The sequence below is a fragment of the Heterodontus francisci genome, chromosome 44, assembly GCF_036365525.1.
Source record: "Heterodontus francisci isolate sHetFra1 chromosome 44, sHetFra1.hap1, whole genome shotgun sequence".
Taxonomy (NCBI): domain Eukaryota; kingdom Metazoa; phylum Chordata; class Chondrichthyes; order Heterodontiformes; family Heterodontidae; genus Heterodontus; species Heterodontus francisci.
In genome coordinates, this window is record NC_090414.1 from 25,470,473 (window position 1) to 25,488,925 (window position 18,453).

At 48.6% G+C, this 18,453-nt stretch overlaps 2 protein-coding genes across 4 annotated transcripts in view; one reads left to right on the top strand and one right to left on the bottom strand.

The window, feature by feature from the left end:
- Window positions 1-3,883: 3,883 nt before the first annotated feature.
- mrpl11 (mitochondrial ribosomal protein L11) lies at window positions 3,884-10,161 on the bottom strand. 2 transcript variants are annotated; one of them, XM_068021798.1, is made up of 7 exons: window positions 10,055-10,145; window positions 9,587-9,727; window positions 8,661-8,797; window positions 7,086-7,181; window positions 6,473-6,566; window positions 4,789-4,948; window positions 3,884-4,364 (listed from the first exon to the last, which is right to left on the bottom strand). In XM_068021798.1, exons 3-7 carry the CDS (start codon window positions 8,781-8,783, stop codon window positions 4,265-4,267), a joined length of 573 nt encoding a protein of 190 aa, XP_067877899.1. In that variant the 5' UTR covers window positions 8,784-8,797; window positions 9,587-9,727; window positions 10,055-10,145; the 3' UTR covers window positions 3,884-4,264. The 2 variants fall into 2 exon arrangements, with proteins under 2 accessions (XP_067877899.1, XP_067877898.1); XM_068021797.1 differs by lacking the exon at window positions 9,587-9,727 and having other exon boundaries at window positions 10,055-10,161.
- A 427-nt stretch (window positions 10,162-10,588) lies between these two features.
- The window catches only part of sf3b2 (splicing factor 3b, subunit 2), a 39,862-nt gene continuing 31,997 nt past the window's right edge, over window positions 10,589-18,453 (top strand). For both annotated transcript variants that reach the window (XM_068021498.1, XM_068021499.1), the window contains exons 1-3: window positions 10,589-10,726; window positions 14,224-14,270; window positions 18,290-18,367. In XM_068021498.1, coding sequence (XP_067877599.1) covers window positions 10,627-10,726; window positions 14,224-14,270; window positions 18,290-18,367 — 225 coding nt within the window. In that variant the 5' untranslated portion in view covers window positions 10,589-10,626. The remainder of the gene's footprint in view (window positions 10,727-14,223; window positions 14,271-18,289; window positions 18,368-18,453) is intronic.

Genomic DNA, 18,453 nt, shown 5'->3' on the forward strand with positions numbered 1-18,453 from the left:
CAATGAAGAGTGCAGGAGGGCATGCCAGGAGCAGCACCAGGTATACCTCAAAATGAGGTGTCAACCTGGTGAAGCTACAACCCAGGACTACTTGCATGCCAAACAGCATAAGCAGCATGTGATAGACAGAGCTAAGCGATCACAGAACCAACGGATCAGATCTAAGTTCTGCAGTCCTGCCACATCCAGCCGTGAATGGTGGTGGACAATTAAACAACTAACTGGAGGAGGTGGCTCCACAAATATCCCCATCCTCAATGATGGGGGAGCCCAGCACATCGGTGCGAAAGATAAGGCTGAAGCATTTGCAACAATCTTCAGCCAGAAGTGCCGAGTTGATGATCCATCTCGGCCTCCTCCTGAAGTCTCCAGCATCACAGATGCCAAACTTCAGCCAATTCGATTCACTCCACGTGATATCAAGAAACGACTGAAGGCTCTGGATACTGCAAAGGCTATGGGCCCTGACAATATTCCGGCAATAGTACTGAAGACCTGTGCTACAGAACTTGCCGCGCCCCTAGCCAAGCTGTTCCAGTACAGCTACAACACTGGCATCTACCCTGCAATGTGGAAAATTGCCCAGGTGTGTCCTGTACACAAAAATCAGGACAAGTCCAACCCGGCCAATTACCGCCCCATCAGCCTACTCTCAATCATCAGTAAAGTGATGGAAGATGTCATCAACAGTGCCATCAAGCGGCACTTGCTTAGCAATAACCTGCTCTGTGATGCTCAGTTTGGGTTTCGCCAGGGCCACTCAGCTCCTGACCTCATTACAGCCTTGGTTCAAACATGGACAAAAGAGCTGAACTCAAGAGCTAAGGTGAGAGTGACTGCCCTTGACATCAAGGCAGCATTTGACTGAGTATGGCATCAAGGAGCCCTAGCAAAACTGAGGTTAATGGGAATCAGGGGGAAAACTCTCCGCTGGTTGGAGTCATACCTAGCGCAAAGGAAGATGGTTGTGGTTGTTGGAGGTCAATCATCTGAGCTCCAGGACATCACTGTAGGAGTTCCTCAGGGTAATGTCCTCGGCCCAACCATCTTCAGCTGCTTCATCAATGATCTTCCTTCAATCACAAGGTCAGAAGTGGGGATGTTCACTGATGATTGCACAATGTTCAGCACCATTTGTGACTCCTCAGATATTGAAGCAGTCCGTGTAGAAATGCAGCAAGACCTGGACAATATCCAGGCTTGGACTGATAAGTGGCAAGTAACATTTGCCCCACACATGTGCCAGGCAATGACCATCTCCAACAAGAGAGAATCTAACCATCTCCCCTTGACATTCAACAGCATTATCATCACTGAATCCCCCACTATCAACATCCTAGGGGCTACCATTGATCAGAAACTGAACTGGAGTAGCCATATAAATACCGTGGCTACAACAGCAGGTCAGAGGCTAGGAATCCTGAGGTGAGTAACTCACCTCCTGACTCCCCAAAGCCTGTCCACCATCTACAAGGCACAAGTCAGGATTGTGATGGAATACTCTCCACTTGCCTGGATGGGTGCAGCTCCAACAACACTCAAGAAGCTCGACACCATCCAGGACAAAGCAGCCCGCTTGATTGACACTCCATCTACAAACATTCACTCCCTCCACCACCAACGCACAGTGGCAGCAGTGTGTACCATCTACAAGATGCACTGCAGCAATGCACCAAGGCTCCTTAGACAGCACCTTCCAAACCCACGACCTCTACCAACTAGAAGGACAAGGGCAGCAAATACATGGGAACACCACCACCTGCAAGTTCCCCTCCAAGTCACACACCATCCTGACTTGGAACTATATCACCGTTCCTTCACTGTCACTGGGTCAAAATCCTGGAACTCCCTTCCCAACAGCACTGTGGGTGTACCTACCCCACATGGACTGCAGCGGTTCAAGAAGGCAGCTCACCACCACCTTCTCAAGGGCAATTAGGAATGGGCAATAAATGCTGGCCCGGCCTGTGACGCCCACATCCCATGAATGAATTAAGAAAAAACAGTGCAGTGCACAGTCAGTACTGACCCTCCGAAAGGGCGGCGCTTTCTCAGTACTGATCCTCCGACAGTGCGGCGCTCCCTCAGTACTGACCCTCCGACAGTGCGGCGCTCCCTCAGTACTGACCCTCCGACAGGGCGGCGCTCCCTCAGTACTGACCCTCCGACAGTGCGGCGCTCCCTCAGTACTGACCCTCCGACAGTGCGGCGCTCCCTCAGTACTGACCCTCCGACAGTGCGGCGCTCCCTCAGTACTGGGTCTGTGATGTCAGCCTCGTTATTTGGGCCTGGAGTGGAACTCCCACAGCCCAAAACCTCTGACTCAGAGTGAGTGTGCTCCCACTGATGCCTGCCTGACATCCTTTGCTAACGTCACTGCATTTTAGCAGAGTAGGGAATGTAAAATAAAACTAATTGTGAAGCAGAGTGTGCCGTTTTTACAGACACAGAATATCAGGGACCCAGCTTCTATTCTCAGCTTGGGCTGAGTTTGTTGATCTGGATGGGTTGTGCGGGGGCTACAATTGAATTTAGTTCCCCACATTGGGGAGTGGGTGATGGAGGTGGGTGGATGTGGAGGCGGTGCGGGGGGGGTTCGCTGCTGATGGAGAAATCAGCCAGGGTTCACCTGCCTGTTCATTGCCTCGTGAGCCTTTGCTGGAACTTAAGTGTGAATATTGCAGGATACTGTGATGCAGTCTGCAGTCGAATATCTTACCGACCCCAAATCCAGACTCTGAGATAGTGAGGAAACCCCGTGTCGGCTCAGCTCTCCAAGCATTATTTTTTTTTAGGAGAGGGTGGCAGGGGTGATCGATGCATTAATCAGGAGATAGAGAAAAGGCTGGGCTTTTACTTGCTAACCTCTGACTGTTAAACAATTAGCTTATCGATTCTCTCTGTTTCTACGTTTGTATTTCCAGTAAAGCTCGAATTGATCGCAGTCTCTGTCAAGCTAGACTGTGGATTTAATGCGGCCCAGACTCTCCCACTGATCACAGCCTGAACTCTCAGGATCATCTTCCAGCGACACTCTCTGAGGTCTGTCACCAACAGCCTTGCGATGCCCCTCCTGGTTGAGCACCAACACCGAAGGTGCACACTCTGGCCTGGGTGAGGGCAGGGAGGAAGGGGGTGCCTGGCTATGAGTTCCATGGGCGCCAGCCACCCCGTGGCATTTCAGCACCAGGCAGCCTGTTCGCCGTCTATGACCCCAGGCAGGATATTCGACTGTGAGTGGCATCACAGCTTAGCCTGTTCCCGCTGCCTAGATGCACATTCCCCAAGAGGAGGGACCATTTCAGGTACTGACATCTCTTCCTCTCTCCTAACCCAGCAACTCTCAACCTCCCACCCCCCCCAACCCTCCACTCATCAGCCCCCAACGCCCCATCCCGATCCAGAGCAGAAAAGGCCTGCGCTCTGTCTCCAGCCTGTGCTGAGTTACGCAATTCACCAGGGGGTGGTACTGAGCCCCACACATATACACACACACACACACACACACACACACACACTGAGCAGGGGGCACCCTGCTGCTTCCCCTGGCCTGTGCTTGGAACTCACCCCCTTTGACAGAAACATCAAGCTGCTCGCCGGTGAACAAGCCCGACCTCTGCTGGTGACACAGTGAAGTGCTGCCTGTCTGGACTTAACCCTTTGAGGGTTGCGCTCAGCTCATTCAGTGCCAAAGCAGCTGAGGCTATTTGTAACATTGATATCGGAACCACAGACGAGCAACAGGTTTCATCGTTTAATTGTTGCAGGAGATATAATACAGACAATAAAACACAGACAGAGCACCATCTGACTGACCCTGGGGACTCCCCCACACTGTGACCCAGGGACCACCTCCCCCCACCGCCACAACACTGTGAACCCCGGGATCCCCCACCCCCCCCTCCATACTCTGAACACTGGGGACTCGCCCCCACTCAGAACCCACACCCCGAGCCCGGCCCAACAGCATGTGGTTTTGGGGGCAGCAAGGGAGCAGAATCAGCTTCGGAAACAAATCCCTGGCAGACCATCACCAGAGGAAGTTAGCCCGAGGGACAGAGAGATACTGATAGAGGTGGAAGAAGGGGAGAGGGAGAGACAGGAGGGATGAATCGGGGAGTGAAGGGGAGGAGGGGGGGGGGAAGGGAGGATTTGGGGAGCGAAGGGGAGGAGGGGAGGGAGGATTCGGGAGAGCAGAGATTGCAGTTTCTTTCTCCTCCCAAGCCCTGGTGTGGTTAAAATGGAGCGGTGCTGCACCGCGTGACTATTTTTTCTTGCTGCTTGCTGCTTCTAGCGAGGCTGCCTCGGTCCTCAGCTGCTCCTCCCTCTCCTCCCGAAACTTGGCGTAGTCCTGGGCTGAGGCGCTGCAGAGAGGGAGGGGGCATTAAAACAGTTAGAAAGGGAGGCATAAACCCAGCCAGACCCTCCGAAGCTGCTCCTTGCACTGAGGCACAGGCAAACATCTCCCCAGCCCCCTCACCACGCAACCCCCCCACAACCCAACCCTTCCGCAGTGCCCATTGTTTACGTACGAGAACCCCACCCTCAAACAGGGCAGCGAGTGTCAACAGGGGACTGGTCGACTGTGGGCTGCATCACGAAAGACACCCAGTCCTGACGCACCCGCTCCCTTTCCACCAGGTTGCGGGAAACGGAGTCACTGGACGGGAATTAGGGTGCAAACATGTCCCCAACAAGCTGCCCGATCCCTACTCACTCCCCACGCAGTCACAGCCCACAGGAAAGGACGGGAGACAATGGGAGGGTAACCACGGGGCACAGACTTACTCTCGAACCACCTTGATCCCGAGGGACTGAGCGCAGCCAATCAAACTCTTGCAGACGTTTGCCAGTGACATGTCCTGCTGGCTGAAACTCTCATCCTGTGACTTCACCTTGGCGATCTCGTAAATATGTTTAACCGTCACCATCCCTGCCACCTCGTGACCTGAACAGAGGGAAAACCATCAGTAAAACAGACTCCTGCGGAATGGTGGCTGCGGTGAACATCATTGAGGGGTTCGGGGGGTTTATATCGAAAATAACAAATACCCGGGAGTGAGTTACAGACTGGAATCTAATCGAGGGGTTCGGGGGGTTTATATATGGAATAACAGATACCCGGGAGTGAGTTACAGACTGGAATCTAATCGAGGGGTTCGGGTGGTTTATATATAGAATAACAGATACCCGGGAGTGAGTTACAGACTGGAATCTAATCGAGGGGTTCGGGTGGTTTATATATAGAATAACAGATACCCGGGAGTGAGTTACAGACTGGAATCTAATCGAGGGGTTCGGGTGGTTTATATATAGAATAACAGATACCCGGGAGTGAGTTACAGACTGGAATCTAATCGAGGGGTTCGGGTGGTTTATATATAGAATAACAGATACCCGGGAGTGAGTTACAGACTGGAATCTAATCGAGGGGTTCGGGTGGTTTATATATAGAATAACAGATACCCGGGAGTGAGTTACAGACTGGAATCTAATCGAGGGGTTCGGGTGGTTTATATATAGAATAACAGATACCCGGGAGTGTGTTACAGACTGGAATCTAATCGAGGGGTTCGGGTGGTTTATATATAGAATAACAGATACCCGGGAGTGAGTTACAGACTGGAATCTAATCGAGGGGTTCGGGTGGTTTATATATAGAATAACAGATACCCGGGAGTGTGTTACAGACTGGAATCTAATCGAGGGGTTCGGGTGGTTTATATATAGAATAACAGATACCCGGGAGTGAGTTACAGACTGGAATCTAATCGAGGGGTTCGGGTGGTTTATATATAGAATAACAGATACCCGGGAGTGAGTTACAGACTGGAATCTAATCGAGGGGTTCGGGTGGTTTATATATAGAATAACAGATACCCGGGAGTGAGTTACAGACTGGAATCTAATCGAGGGGTTCGGGTGGTTTATATATAGAATAACAGATACCCGGGAGTGAGTTACAGACTGGAATCTAATCGAGGGTTTGGGGGTGTTTATATATAGAATAACAGATACCCGGGAGTGAGTTACAGACTGGAATCTAATCGAGGGGTTCGGGTGGTTTATATATAGAATAACAGATACCCGGGAGTGAGTTACAAACTGGAATCTAATCGAGTGGTTCGGGGGGTGGGGGGGGGGGGGGGGGGTTTAAAAATGGCCTGAACTCCTGCATCCCCACTGCAGTCCAATAACCTCCCTGTGTTCCCCTCCCCAGTACAAAAGCAAAATATTGCAGATGCTGGAAATCTGAAACAAAAACAGAAAATGCTGGAAATTCTCAGCAGGTCTGGCAGCATCTTTGGATAGAGAGAAAAACAGAGTTAACATTTCAGGTCAATGACCTTTCATCGATGAAGGATGATCAACCGGAAACATTAACTCTGTTTCTCTCTCCACAGATGCTGCCAGACCTGCTGAGTATTGCCAGCATTTTCTGTTTTTATTCCCCTCCCCAGTGTTCACTCACCAGTCCTTCCAGCTCCCTTCTCGATTCCAGCTGCTGACTTGAGGAAGTAAGACACTGTGGGCAGGTTGATTTTCAGCTCATAGGTACGGTCAGGCTGGAACAGAGACAGAGTTAGACAGGCCAGAGACTCTGAGCTCTTTGCCAAGCACACCTCAACTGCCAGGCCTCAGCTGTGCCTCAGGCACCAGTCAGAATGGCTCAGAGAATCATAGTTTAAACCATAAAAACAACCCCCCTCTCCCAGTGAGAGAAGCGGATTCCACAAGTGGCTATTTTTAGACATGTCAATTTTGGAGGCTTTTTGGGAGCCCCTTCCAGTTCACAGTCGGGTGGGGAGTGGGTCACTGGACAGCAAACAGGAGTTGCTGTGCTGCTGTTCTCCCCTCCACAGGGGCACAAGACTGATTGTTGTTACATCAATGGCCGGGGCTGGAGGCCTGGTCTTTCCTGTGTGCGACTCAGTACCAGGCGAGAGCAGGCTAACTGAGCTCTCAGCCAGAGATGGGTCCTGGGGACAACATTACTTCCTCATCCAACAGCAGTGAAACAAATACCTCACACTCACTCTTTGTTAATCTGACTGCGATTTCCGGCCCATTCATTCCAAACTTACATTGACAAAGATCCTGATGGGTAATGGAATCCCCTCCTTGATGTCCTTCGTCCTCTCATTGAACTCCTTACAGAACTGAGCAATGGGAATCCCCCGCTGTAGTGAGGAAAGGACAGACAATGAGAGGGGAAGTATAGGTGGAGGGTGTGGCGAGAGGATGCAGCAGGGAACAAGGGACACTATTTCTGCTGAAGCTGTAAGTGTCAGCCATGGCCCAGAGGGTAACATGCTGACCTCTGTCAGGAGGTTGAGAGTTTGAGTCGCACTCCAGAGACCGAGGGAGCGCCGCACCGTCGGAGGGTCACTACTGAGAGAGTGCTGCACTGTCGGAGGGTCAGTACTGAGGGAGTGCTGCACTGTCGGAGGGTCAGTACTGAGGGAGTGCCGCACTGTCGGAGGGTCAGTACTGAGGGAGTGCCGCACTGTCGGAGGGTCAGTACTGAGAGAGTGCCGCACTGTCGGAGGGTCAGTACTGAGAGAGTGCCGCACTGTCGGAGGGTCAGTACTGAGAGAGTGCCGCACTGTCGGAGGGTCAGTACTGAGGGAGCGACGCACTGTCGGAGGGTCAGTACTGAGGGAGCGACGCACTGTCGGAGGGTCAGTACTGAGGGAGCGACGCACTGTCGGAGGGTCAGTACTGAGGGAGTGCCGCACTGTCGGAGGGTCAGTACTGAGGGAGTGCCGCACTGTCGGAGGGTCAGTACTGAGGGAGTGCCGCACTGTCGGAGGGTCAGTACTGAGGGAGTGCCGCACTGTCGGAGGGTCAGTACTGAGGGAGCGCCGCACTGTCGGAGGGTCAGTACTGAGGGAGCGCCGCACTGTCGGAGGGTCAGTACTGAGGGAGCGCCGCACTGTCGGAGAGTCAGTACTGAGGGAGCACCGCACTGTCGGAGGGTCAGTACTGAGGGAGCGACGCACTGTCGGAGGGTCAGTACTGAGGGAGCGACGCACTGTCGGAGGGTCAGTACTGAGGGAGCGCCGCACTGTCGGAGGTGCTGTCTTTCAGATCAGACAATAAACCGAGGTCCCATAGCCACTATTGGAAGAAGAGCAGGGGAGTTCTCCCCGGTGTCCTGGGGCCAATATTTATCCCTCAACTAATATCACTTAAAAAAAAAGATAATCTACATATGAATTAGGAGAAGTATGCCATTCGGCCCCTCTTGCCTGTTCTGCCATTCAAGATCATGGTTGATCTGTTTCTGTCTCGAATTCCACACTCCCATTATCCCCAATAGCCTTTGATTCCCTTGCCTAACAGATCTATCCACCTCCGCCTTAAAATTATTCAATGACTCCACCCCCACCATCTTCTCAGGCAGAGTTCTAAAGTCACACAACCCTCCGATAGAAAAAAATTTCTCCTCATCTCTGTCTTAAAAGGGTGAGCCCTAATTTTAAAACAGTTCCCTCTAGTTCTGGACTCAACCATCTGGTCACTATCTGAATGATGTTTGTGGGATCTTGCTGTGTACACATTGGCTGCCGCATTTCCTACATTATAACAGTGACTCCACTTCAAAGGTAGTTCATTGGCTGTGAAGTGTTTTTACTGCCTGACGAAGGGGTCCTTACCTGACCAAGAGTTGGGCCGAGTGGGGGCCCTGGGGTTGCCTGACCAGAACGCACAATGGCTCGAATCACACCTCCAGGGTCCACCTTCTTCACAGCTCTCGTGGCTCTGGAGAGTTTGGACATCTTGCGTCTGGGGACTGAAAACAGAATCACAGAATTGTTACAGCACAGGAAGAGGCCATTCAGCCCACTGTGTCTGCCAAGGAGCAATTTACCTAGCCCCACTCTCCCACCTTCTCCCCATAACCCTGCACATTCTTCCTTTTCAGGTAATAATCTAATTCCCTCTTGAATGCCTCGATTGAACCTGCCTCCACCGCACTCTCAGACAGTGCATTCCAAATCCTAAACACTCACTGAACCTGCCTCCACCGCACTCTCAGACAATGCATTCCAGATCCTAAACACACACTGAACCTGCCTCCACCACACTCTCAGACAGTGCATTCCAGATCCTAAACACTCACTGAACCTGCCTCCACCACACTCTCAGACAGTGCATTCCAGATCCTAAACACTCACTGAACCTGCCTCCACCACACTCTCAGACAGTGCATTCCAGATCCTAAACACTCGCTGTGTGAAAAATTTATTCCTCATGTCTCCATTGCTTCTTTTGCCAATCACATTAAATCTGTGTCCTCTTGTTCTCGATCCCTCCACGAATGGGAACAGTTTCTCTCTTTCTACTCTGTCCAGACCCCTCATGATTTTGAATTCCTCGATCAAATCAACTCTCAACCTTACGCTTCTCCGAGGAAACCAACTTCTCCAATCTATCCACGTAACTGAATATCCCTGGAACCTTTCTCGTGAATCTTTTCTACACTCTCTCCAATGTCTTCACATCTTTCCTCAGGTGTGGCGCCCAGAACTGGACACAATAGTTGAGACCGTACCAGTGTTCTATCCAAGTTGAACCTAACCTCCTTATTGGCTGTAATGCAGTTTGGGACGTGTCGAGGTGGCGGATAGCACCGGAGAAATACAAGTTCTCTCTTCCTTTCTGAATTCGAGCTTTCACCAGTACAAGTATCGCAGCCTCAGTCGTTTAAGGGTGTGTAATCCTGCGTAACCAGATTACTCAGATAGTTAGATTGTAAACAGAGAGGTGAGAAACATCCAGAGAGTGCATGATGCCAACATGAGGACTGAATTGCATCTGAAGACAACACCTGTGTGCATCAATTAAAGACTGTACACATATAAGTGACAAACCAAGACAAGAAATACAAGAAAAACTACAACCAGCCTACAGGTTACAAAACAAAAAGACACAGAGATAAAGCTAAATTGAGATAAAGGCTGGGTGCAGAAAGACTGGAAACATTCCTGGGCATCTACATAATCCTGAAAGGCCAGACTTTGTCTCACAAACCCCCTCAGAGACTCACAGTTAAAACAAATCCTGAGCTTTTGGACAAACAGACTTCATGCTGTGGCCACCAGCAAGGGCGCCGCCATTTTAGGTCAAAGGTTGAGTAGCAACAATTTTAAAAAACTATGGAAATAAAAGATTGAACCCATTTAATGGTCAGAGGCAAGCGTTCTGACGGTCGATGGACATCTGGAAAACGATTTGTTTTTAATTCGAGAAAGAGTTTGTATTTTGACCCGCTGGAGGAGGGCGCGGATTGCATTCTGGGAATTGTAGTCGGCGACGGAAACACCAGATCCCGGCGGCCTCTCGGCGCGCCGGTGCGCAAGCGCATTGCCGTGCGGCCGGTGATTGACAGCCACCGGGAACAACCGAACTTGCTGGTGAGGAGGGAGGGAGGGAGGGAGGGAGGCGGAGGGGGCGCGGCGTCCTCGATGATTGATGGCGTTCTGACCAATTGAAAGGAAGAATATTGAGGTCGTTGGCGTCATCGGCAGGGATGAGCCAATTAAGTGGCGGGTAGGCGGGACATGGTTTGATCAAGTTTGATTGAGACGGCAACGACATTTGCTGGTGGTGGAGAGTGAGATGGCGGACGCGCCGCCGGGGGTGGATGTGCCGGAGCTCGGCAGCTGGAGCGTCCAGGAGCTGCAGGCCAAGCTCAACGAGATCGGCTTCTCCGCGCAAGGTAGTGGTCACAGCGACCCGGCCTCTCCTCCTGGCCCGGGCCTAGCGGCGGCTGAAGCCTCGGGCTCGGGTCCCACTGGACCCCGGGCTACGGCGACTGGAGGCGGGGGAGAAGGATTAGGGGCATGGCGCTGCCAATAAACCCAGCAGGACCTGGGCCCGTACAGCATTTTGGAAAACAATTCATTTGAAATTTAATTTATTAACTTAACAGCAAAATAAGTTTAATCATTGTTATTTAATTGAGAGATTTTCATTAAATTAACAATTTAATTAATTAAATAATTCCTTCATATTTAAAATTTCCTGACCCATTAATAAATTACTGAATACAATATAATTTTTATATAATTTATTGAGTTAAAACTTCTATAATTAATTTATCATGAGATAAGCCCCAAATTTGATTTAAAATGAATGGGTAAATGTTTTATTGTTATAAATATTGTTTGATTCCAGTAATTGATGCTTTTGACCAGATGTGAGTCGTTAAAATCAGTGATTTTCTTTTTCTTTTGGTCGTATGTGTTCCTGATGTGTAGCCTGTAATTTACCAGCAGCTGCCAGAGAAAGTTTAGGGCACAGAAAGAGGCCACTTGGCCCATCGTGTCTGTGCTGGCTGAAAAACGACCCACCTTCCAGCATTTGGTCCGTAGCCCTGCAGATTACGGCACTTGAGGTGCATATCCAGACTCCTTTTGAATGAGTTGAGGGTCTCTGCCTCAACTACCCTTTCAGGCAGTGAGTTCCAGACCCCCCACCACCCTCTGGGTGAAAAGGTTTTTCCTCATCTCCCCTCTAATTTTTCTACCAATCACTTTAAATCCCTGCCCCCTCGTCACTGACCTCTCTGCTAAGGTGAATCGACCCTTCACCTCCACTCTATCCAGGCCCCTCACAATTTTGTACATTTGAATCAGATCGCCCCTCAGCCTTCTCTGTTCCAAGGAGAACAACCCCAGCCTATCCAATCTTTCCTCATAGCTGCATTTTTCCAGTCCTGGCAACATCCTCGTAAATCTCCTCTGTACCCTCTCTAGTGCAATTACATCCTTTCTGTAATGAGGTGACCAGAACTGCACACAGTACTCAAGTTGTGGCCTAACCAATGATTTTTCCAGTTCCAGCATAATCTCCCTGCTCTTATATTCTACACCTCGGCTAATAAAGGAAAGGATTCCATTTGCTTTCTTAACCACCTTATCGACCTGTCCTGCTACCTTCAGGGATCTGTGGACATTCACTCCAAGGTCCCTCACTTCCTCTACACTTCTCAGTATTTTCCCATTAATCGTGTATTCCTTTGCCTTGTTTAACCTCCCCAAATGCATCACCTCACACTTCTCCAGGTTGAATTCCATTTGTCACTTTTCTGCCCATCTGACCAGACCATCAATATCTTCCTGCAGCCTACAACTATCCTCCTCACTCGCTACCACACGGCCAATCTTTGTGTCGTCTGCAAATTTCTTGATCATGCCCCCTGCGTTTATGTTCAAATCATTAATGTATGTTAGACTGACTGGCCTGTAATTACTGTCTATCCCTCACTCCCTTTTTAAACACAGATACAACCTTAGCAATTCTCTGGCACCACACCGGTATCCAGTGAGGGCTGGAAAATGATGGTCAGACCCCTCACTATTTCCTCCCTGACTTCCTTGCACAGCCTGGGCTACATTTCATCTGGCCCAGCTGCCATCACCTGGCTTCCAATAGGGATTTGTAGCCCTTTAAGAGAACGGCCAGGTCCGAAGGTGATGTGTTTGAGTCCTGTTCTAGGACTTGATCCAGGCTGACACCTCAGTGCGATACTGAGGGAGTGCTGCATTGTTGGAGGTGCCCTCGTCTTGTGGATGACATGTTAGCCCGCGCTTCCTGCGCCTGCCCTTTCAGCTGAGTATAACAGCTCTAGTGGCATCATTGGAAGAGCAGGGCAGTTCTCCCCAGTGTTCCTCAACTCTCACTACTCAAACATTCACTGTGCACAAAGGGGCTTTTTTATAAAAAAAAATTTAATTCATGGGATCTGCGCATTGCTGGCAAAGCTAGCATTTATTGCCCCTTGAGAAGGTGAGGATGAGCTGCCTTTTTAAAAAAAATACCACTGGTTGTCTTGCAAGGCCATTTCGGAGGGCAGTTAAGAGTCAACCACACTGGGTCTGGAGTCATGTGTAGACCAGACCAGGTAAGGACGGCAGATTTCCTTCCTTAAAGGACATTAGTGAACCAGATGGGTTTTTACAACAATCCAGGAATTTCATGGTCACCATTACTGAGACAAATTTTCTATTCCCGATTTATTCATTAATTGAATTTAAATCCCCCCAGATACCACAGTGGGATTTGAACTCTTGTCCCCTGGAGCTTTAATCCAGACTACCAGGTTTATCCCTGTATAACAATGACGACAGTTCAAAAAATGATTTGAATGTGAAGTGGGTTTGGTATGTTCCAAAAATGTGATGAGGCGCTATATAAATGTAGTTCTTCTTCGCTGTGTCCCAGCTCAGCCGCTGTCTGTGACCCTGCCCCTCAATCGTTGGGCTGCCTGTGCAACTCAATCTAACCATTTATTTCTGTGAGCATTTCAGCTTTGCTTTCCTTCCAGTGACAGCAGGAACAGGAGGAGGCCATTCAGCCCCTCGAGCCTGTCCCGCTGTTTAATTGGATCATAGCTGATCTGCACCTGGACACTTTTGTTCCTTTTTTCTTTATTAAGATTTGAAAATCACTGCACTCCTGGAGTTACATTACAGATCCAGGATTATCTGGAATGAGACAGGTGAAGGTTTTGGGTGCTTTCTGATCAGTGATCACCTGAAGCAATTCGGTGTTTTTTTTTTACAGCTCCTACTGTCTGTTTCCAGCAGGTTCCGTTTGAAAGTTGTAGCCAAAATGTTATTTGAAACTTCCCCCCTTCCCTTTTTACCTTGCCACTGCTCTTCTGCTCTGTAAATTCCCACAGTCCATGTTAAGTAATGAAATCTAAACTCTCTACTTTCCCACTTGCTGAGGCAGAATGTGTGCCTGGCAGTTTGTCACACAACGTAGGGAAACATGTCAGAGGTCCTGCAGAGTAGCGTAGTCGCACTATTGCGTTTTGTATCTTTACACGCTTCCCTTGAGGGTGAGCGTGACGGATTGAAGGGATTCTGCAGGCTGATATAGACTGTGACATGACCACTGCTTCCAAGTAGAGGGAGGGTTAGTCCGACACAGTGGGAGGGTTCCATGGGCTCCCACAACCTGTAAGATGCAGATGAGACAGTGGAAATGTTAGTCACTGTTCCCTGTGAATGTTCCAGATTGCAGCACTGTAACTGAGTGCCGATATTGATGCATTTCAGAGGAAGCTGGATAAGTACCTGAAGGAGAAGGGAAGGGAGGACATCTGCATAGGTTGAAATGAAGTAAGGCAGGAGGAGGCATGGAGCAGTTGGGCCGAATGGCCTGTTTCTGTGTATTGTAATAAATAGGCATCTTCTGTTTTTAAAGGTGGCCGAGAAGAACTCATTGAACGGCTACAGAACTACAGTTTGCAGGTGAGTGGAGCCACATTTTCAAGGAGCCAGTGAGCTCTTTGCCGCACTGACTGCAGCTCACTGTTAACATCAGCCCCACTCTGAACACCCTGACCCAGAGCTGGTGAATCCAGTCATTCCCTCTCTGTTAGCAGCCCTGGTGTGGAGAACTGGTCAATAGGGTCGATGTAGAGAAGATATTCGTGCAGGCGAGACCAGAGCTAGGAGCCATCAATATCAGAGACTCACTGATAAATCCAATGGGGAATTCAGGAGAAACTTCTATTCACAGAGAGTGGGGAGAATGTGGAACTCACTACCACAGGGAGTGGTTGAGGAGAATAGTATCGATACATTTAAGGGGAAACTGGATAAACACAGGAATAGAAGGATAGGCTGAGATGGAGAAGGGTGGGAGGAGGCTTGTGTGGAGCAGGAACCCCAGCAGATGGGCTGAATGGCCTGTTTCCGTGTTGTGAATTCTGTGTAATTCTGTGAAAGCTGCAATTGATCCACAGCCTCGTGTGAATCAACCATTAGTCCTTCGTCTTGTGGTTAACAGTGACAGTGTAAGACGTGTTGGTGGACTAGACAGAACAGACTTTCTTTATATAGAGTGTAAGTGTTCACTGTGTACCAGACAAGGTGTTGCCTTTCAGTTTCTCGATCTTTTGAGCTGCGGAACACAATGCTGTTTTGTCACAGGTAAGACCTCCTGATTGATCTGTTCTTGGATCCTTCGACAGCTGTCTATTTATATAAACATGCGTCAAAGAAACTTCTCCCAAACAAGACTTCCTGACATATCTGTTCTTGGAACCTTTTGAGGAGGAGTTTATTAACATCTTATCTTCCTAAGTCATAGTCATTACAGGTCAGAAGGCGGCCATTTGGCCCATTGAGTCCATACTAGCTCTCTGTAGAACAATCCAATCAGTCCCATTCCCCCCCACTCTATCCCCTCGGCCCTACGAGTTTATTTCCCTCAAGTTCCCGTCCAGTTTCCTTTTCAGATCATTCATTGTCTCCCATTCGACCACCCTCATAGGCAGCGAGTTCCAGGTCATCCTCACGTCACCACTGCATCTCTATCCAAAACCTTCAATCTGTGTCTCCTAGTCCTTGTACCATCAGCTAATGGGAACAGCTTTTCTTTGTCTACCTAATCTAAACCTGTCATGATCTTGTACACCTCGATCAGATCTCCCTTCAATCTCAAAAGTTAAAGACAGCGGATACCGAAATTAGAAATAGAAAGGTTCTGATGAAGGGTCATCGATCTGAAACGTTAACTCTGTTTCTCTATCCACAGCCGCTGCCAGACCTGAGCCTTTCCAGCATTTTCTGTTTTTTTACAGTCCTCAAGGAGAACAACCCCAGCTTCTCCAACCTAACCTTGCTGCTAAAATCCCTCATCCCTGGAACCATTCTGGTAAATCTCCTCTGCACCCTCTCAAGGACTGTCACTCACATTTCCAAAAGTGTGATTACCAGAACTGGACACAATCCTCTAGTTGTGGTTGAATCAGAGCATTATAAAAGTTCATCGTAACCTTCCTGCTTTTTTACTCAATATATATGAAGCCCAAGATCCTAGATGCTTTGCTAACTACTCTCTCAATATGTCCAGCCACTTTCAAAGATCTGTGCACATGAACCTCAGGTCCCTCTGTCCCTGCACATTCTTGAGAACTGTACCATTTTGTCTATATTCCCTCTCCATCCCTTTTGCTAAAACGTATCACCTCACATTTCTCTGTATTAAATTTCATCTGCCACTTGGCTGCCCATTCTGCCAGCCTATCTATGTCCTGTTGCAGTCATTTGGTATCATGCTCACTGTCTGCCACATCTCCAGGTTTGGTATCATTGGCAAATTTTGAAATTTTACTCTGTATTCCAATATCAAAATTATATCAAAAAAAGCAGTGGTCCCAGCACTGAATCTTGGGGAACACCACTGTTGCCATGCTCCAGTCTGAAAAACAAACATTTACCACGACTCGCTGCTTTCTGTCTTAAGCCAATTTTTTTATCCAATTGGATACTGATTCTCCTATTCCATAATCTCATTGAAGCATATAAAATTCTTACAGGGCTCAACGGGTTGGATGCAGGAAGGATGTTTCCCCTATCTGGGGAGTCTAGAACCAGGGGTCACAGTCTCAGAATAAGGGACAGGCCATTTAGGACTGAGATGAGGAGGAATTTCTTCACTCAGAGGGTGGTGAATCTGTGGAATTTTCTACGCCAGAGGGCTGTGAAGGCTGTCATTGAGTATCTTCAAGACAGAGATGGATAGATTTCTAGATATTAAAGATATTGAGGAATATGGGATAGTGCAGGAAAATGGTGTTGAGGTGGATGATCAGCCATGATCCAGTTGAATAGCAGCAGGCTCAAGGGGCTGAATGGTCTCCTGCTCCTATTTGCTATGTTCCGTGAACCTCAATTTTGTTAATGGGCATTTTATGTGTTACTTTGTCAAAGGATTTCTTAAAATCCATATAGACAACATCTATTACTTACCCTTTATCAACTTTCTCTGTTACTTCATCAAAAAAGTCTATTAAATTGGTCAAGCACAATCTGCTTTTTACAGATCTGCTGGCTCTCTCGAATTAACTCAGACCTCTCCAAGTGCCAGCTGATTTTTTTTCCCCCTGATTATTGTTTCTAAAACTTTACCCACCACTGATGTCAAACTGCCCAGCCTGTGACAGTGTAAACACTGTCCTTCCACCCCTTCTTGAATAAGGGAGTCACATTTGCCACTCTCTGATCCTCTAGCACCTCCCCCGTATCCAGGGAAGATTAGAAGATTTATGGAAAGCCCTTCCGCTATCTCCAGTCCCACTTCCTTTAGAAACCTGGGATTTAAGCCATCCGGACAAGGCAACTTATCCATTCTAAGCATAGCCAGCCTTTCAAGTACATCCTGCCTATCAATTTTCACCCCATCCATTACCTCTACCATCTCCACTTCTACCGATATTTTGTCAGCATCATCTTCCTTAGTAAACACCAGTACTAAGTACTCTTTAAGTATTCCAGCCATGCCCTGGGCCTCTAAGCATATATTGCCCTCTTTGTCCATAATAGACCCCACTCCACCTCCTACTACCCGTTTTCTATTTACATGCTGGTATGTTAACTGCCATTCTGTTCTCATATTCTCTCTCTGCCAGTCATATTTTCCTCATTTGCCCCTCTCAAACTTACTTTATTTGGCCTGGTTCTCACTTGAAATATTCACCTGACATGCATCATATAACATCTTTTTTTGTTTCTCTATATTCTCTATCTCCCTCGACATCCATGGAGCCCTGGCTTTGGTTCCCTTATCTTTCGCCTTGTAATGTACCTAGCCTGAGCTTGAAATATCTCCTTAAAAATCACCCATTGTTTCATGAGTTTTTCCTGTCAATCTTTGGTTCCATTTTACCTTCAGTAGATCCCCTCTGATCCCATTGAAGTTAGCCCTCTTCTAATTTAGAAGTTCTACTGTAGATTGTTCCTTGCTCTTCTCCATTGCTAATCTAAACCTCTTAACCAAGTGCTGTCCCACAGACACTTGGTCCACTTCATTCCCCAGCCTCTTTTCTAGTTGGACTGAGAACATACTGGTGAAGAACCTTCTCCTGAACACATTTCAGGAATTCCCCTCCCCCCTTCCCTAACATCCCAATTGATATTTGGGTGTTTGAAGTCTCCCAATATCACCACGTTATAGTTTTGCACATCTCTGCCGTTTCCCTGCAGATTTGGTGCACGCTATTTGGAGTGTTCCTCTTGTACTCCAGTTAATGATCTCTCTGCGTGTGTTTATTAGCGTAAGTTACCTTACTCACTCGAGGTTGATGGTGCTCCTGATCACTTGTTTCCTTGCTGAAACATTGGGATGTTTTCCTGTTCAATGCTAGCCTTTAGCTCGATGACGATTACAGTTGTACGGGTCTGTTTATTGAGCCTGTGAGCTGTCTAATGGCAGGTCTGTGACTTGTACCTCACCACCTGGACTCTGCCTCTTGTGTTTGCAGAATGGAGTTGTCCTGACCCGACCTCTGCGGAACGATGACATGGACAAGGGGCACCCGATGCCACCGCTGCTAGGGCAGGTAAGCTGAGCTGCGTTGCGAGTGGACAGGGGGTGGGGGGGGAAAGCAGGGTAGAGAATGGAGAGTTTTGAAGTAAAGCAGCCCCT

Bases quoted from the DNA above. Each gene is read 5' to 3' on its own strand.
- mrpl11 (XM_068021797.1), bottom strand. From the start codon at position 8,783: ATGTCCAAACTCTCCAGAGCCACGAGAGCTGTGAAGAAGGTGGACCCT. The intron at 6,567-7,085 runs GTAAGTTTGGAA...TCTCTGTTCCAG, and splicing joins CCATCAGGATCTTTGTCAAT to CCTGACCGTACCTATGAGCT. The intron at 4,949-6,472 runs GTGAGTGAACAC...CCCTCTGTTCAG, and splicing joins GAAGGGAGCTGGAAGGACTG to GTCACGAGGTGGCAGGGATG.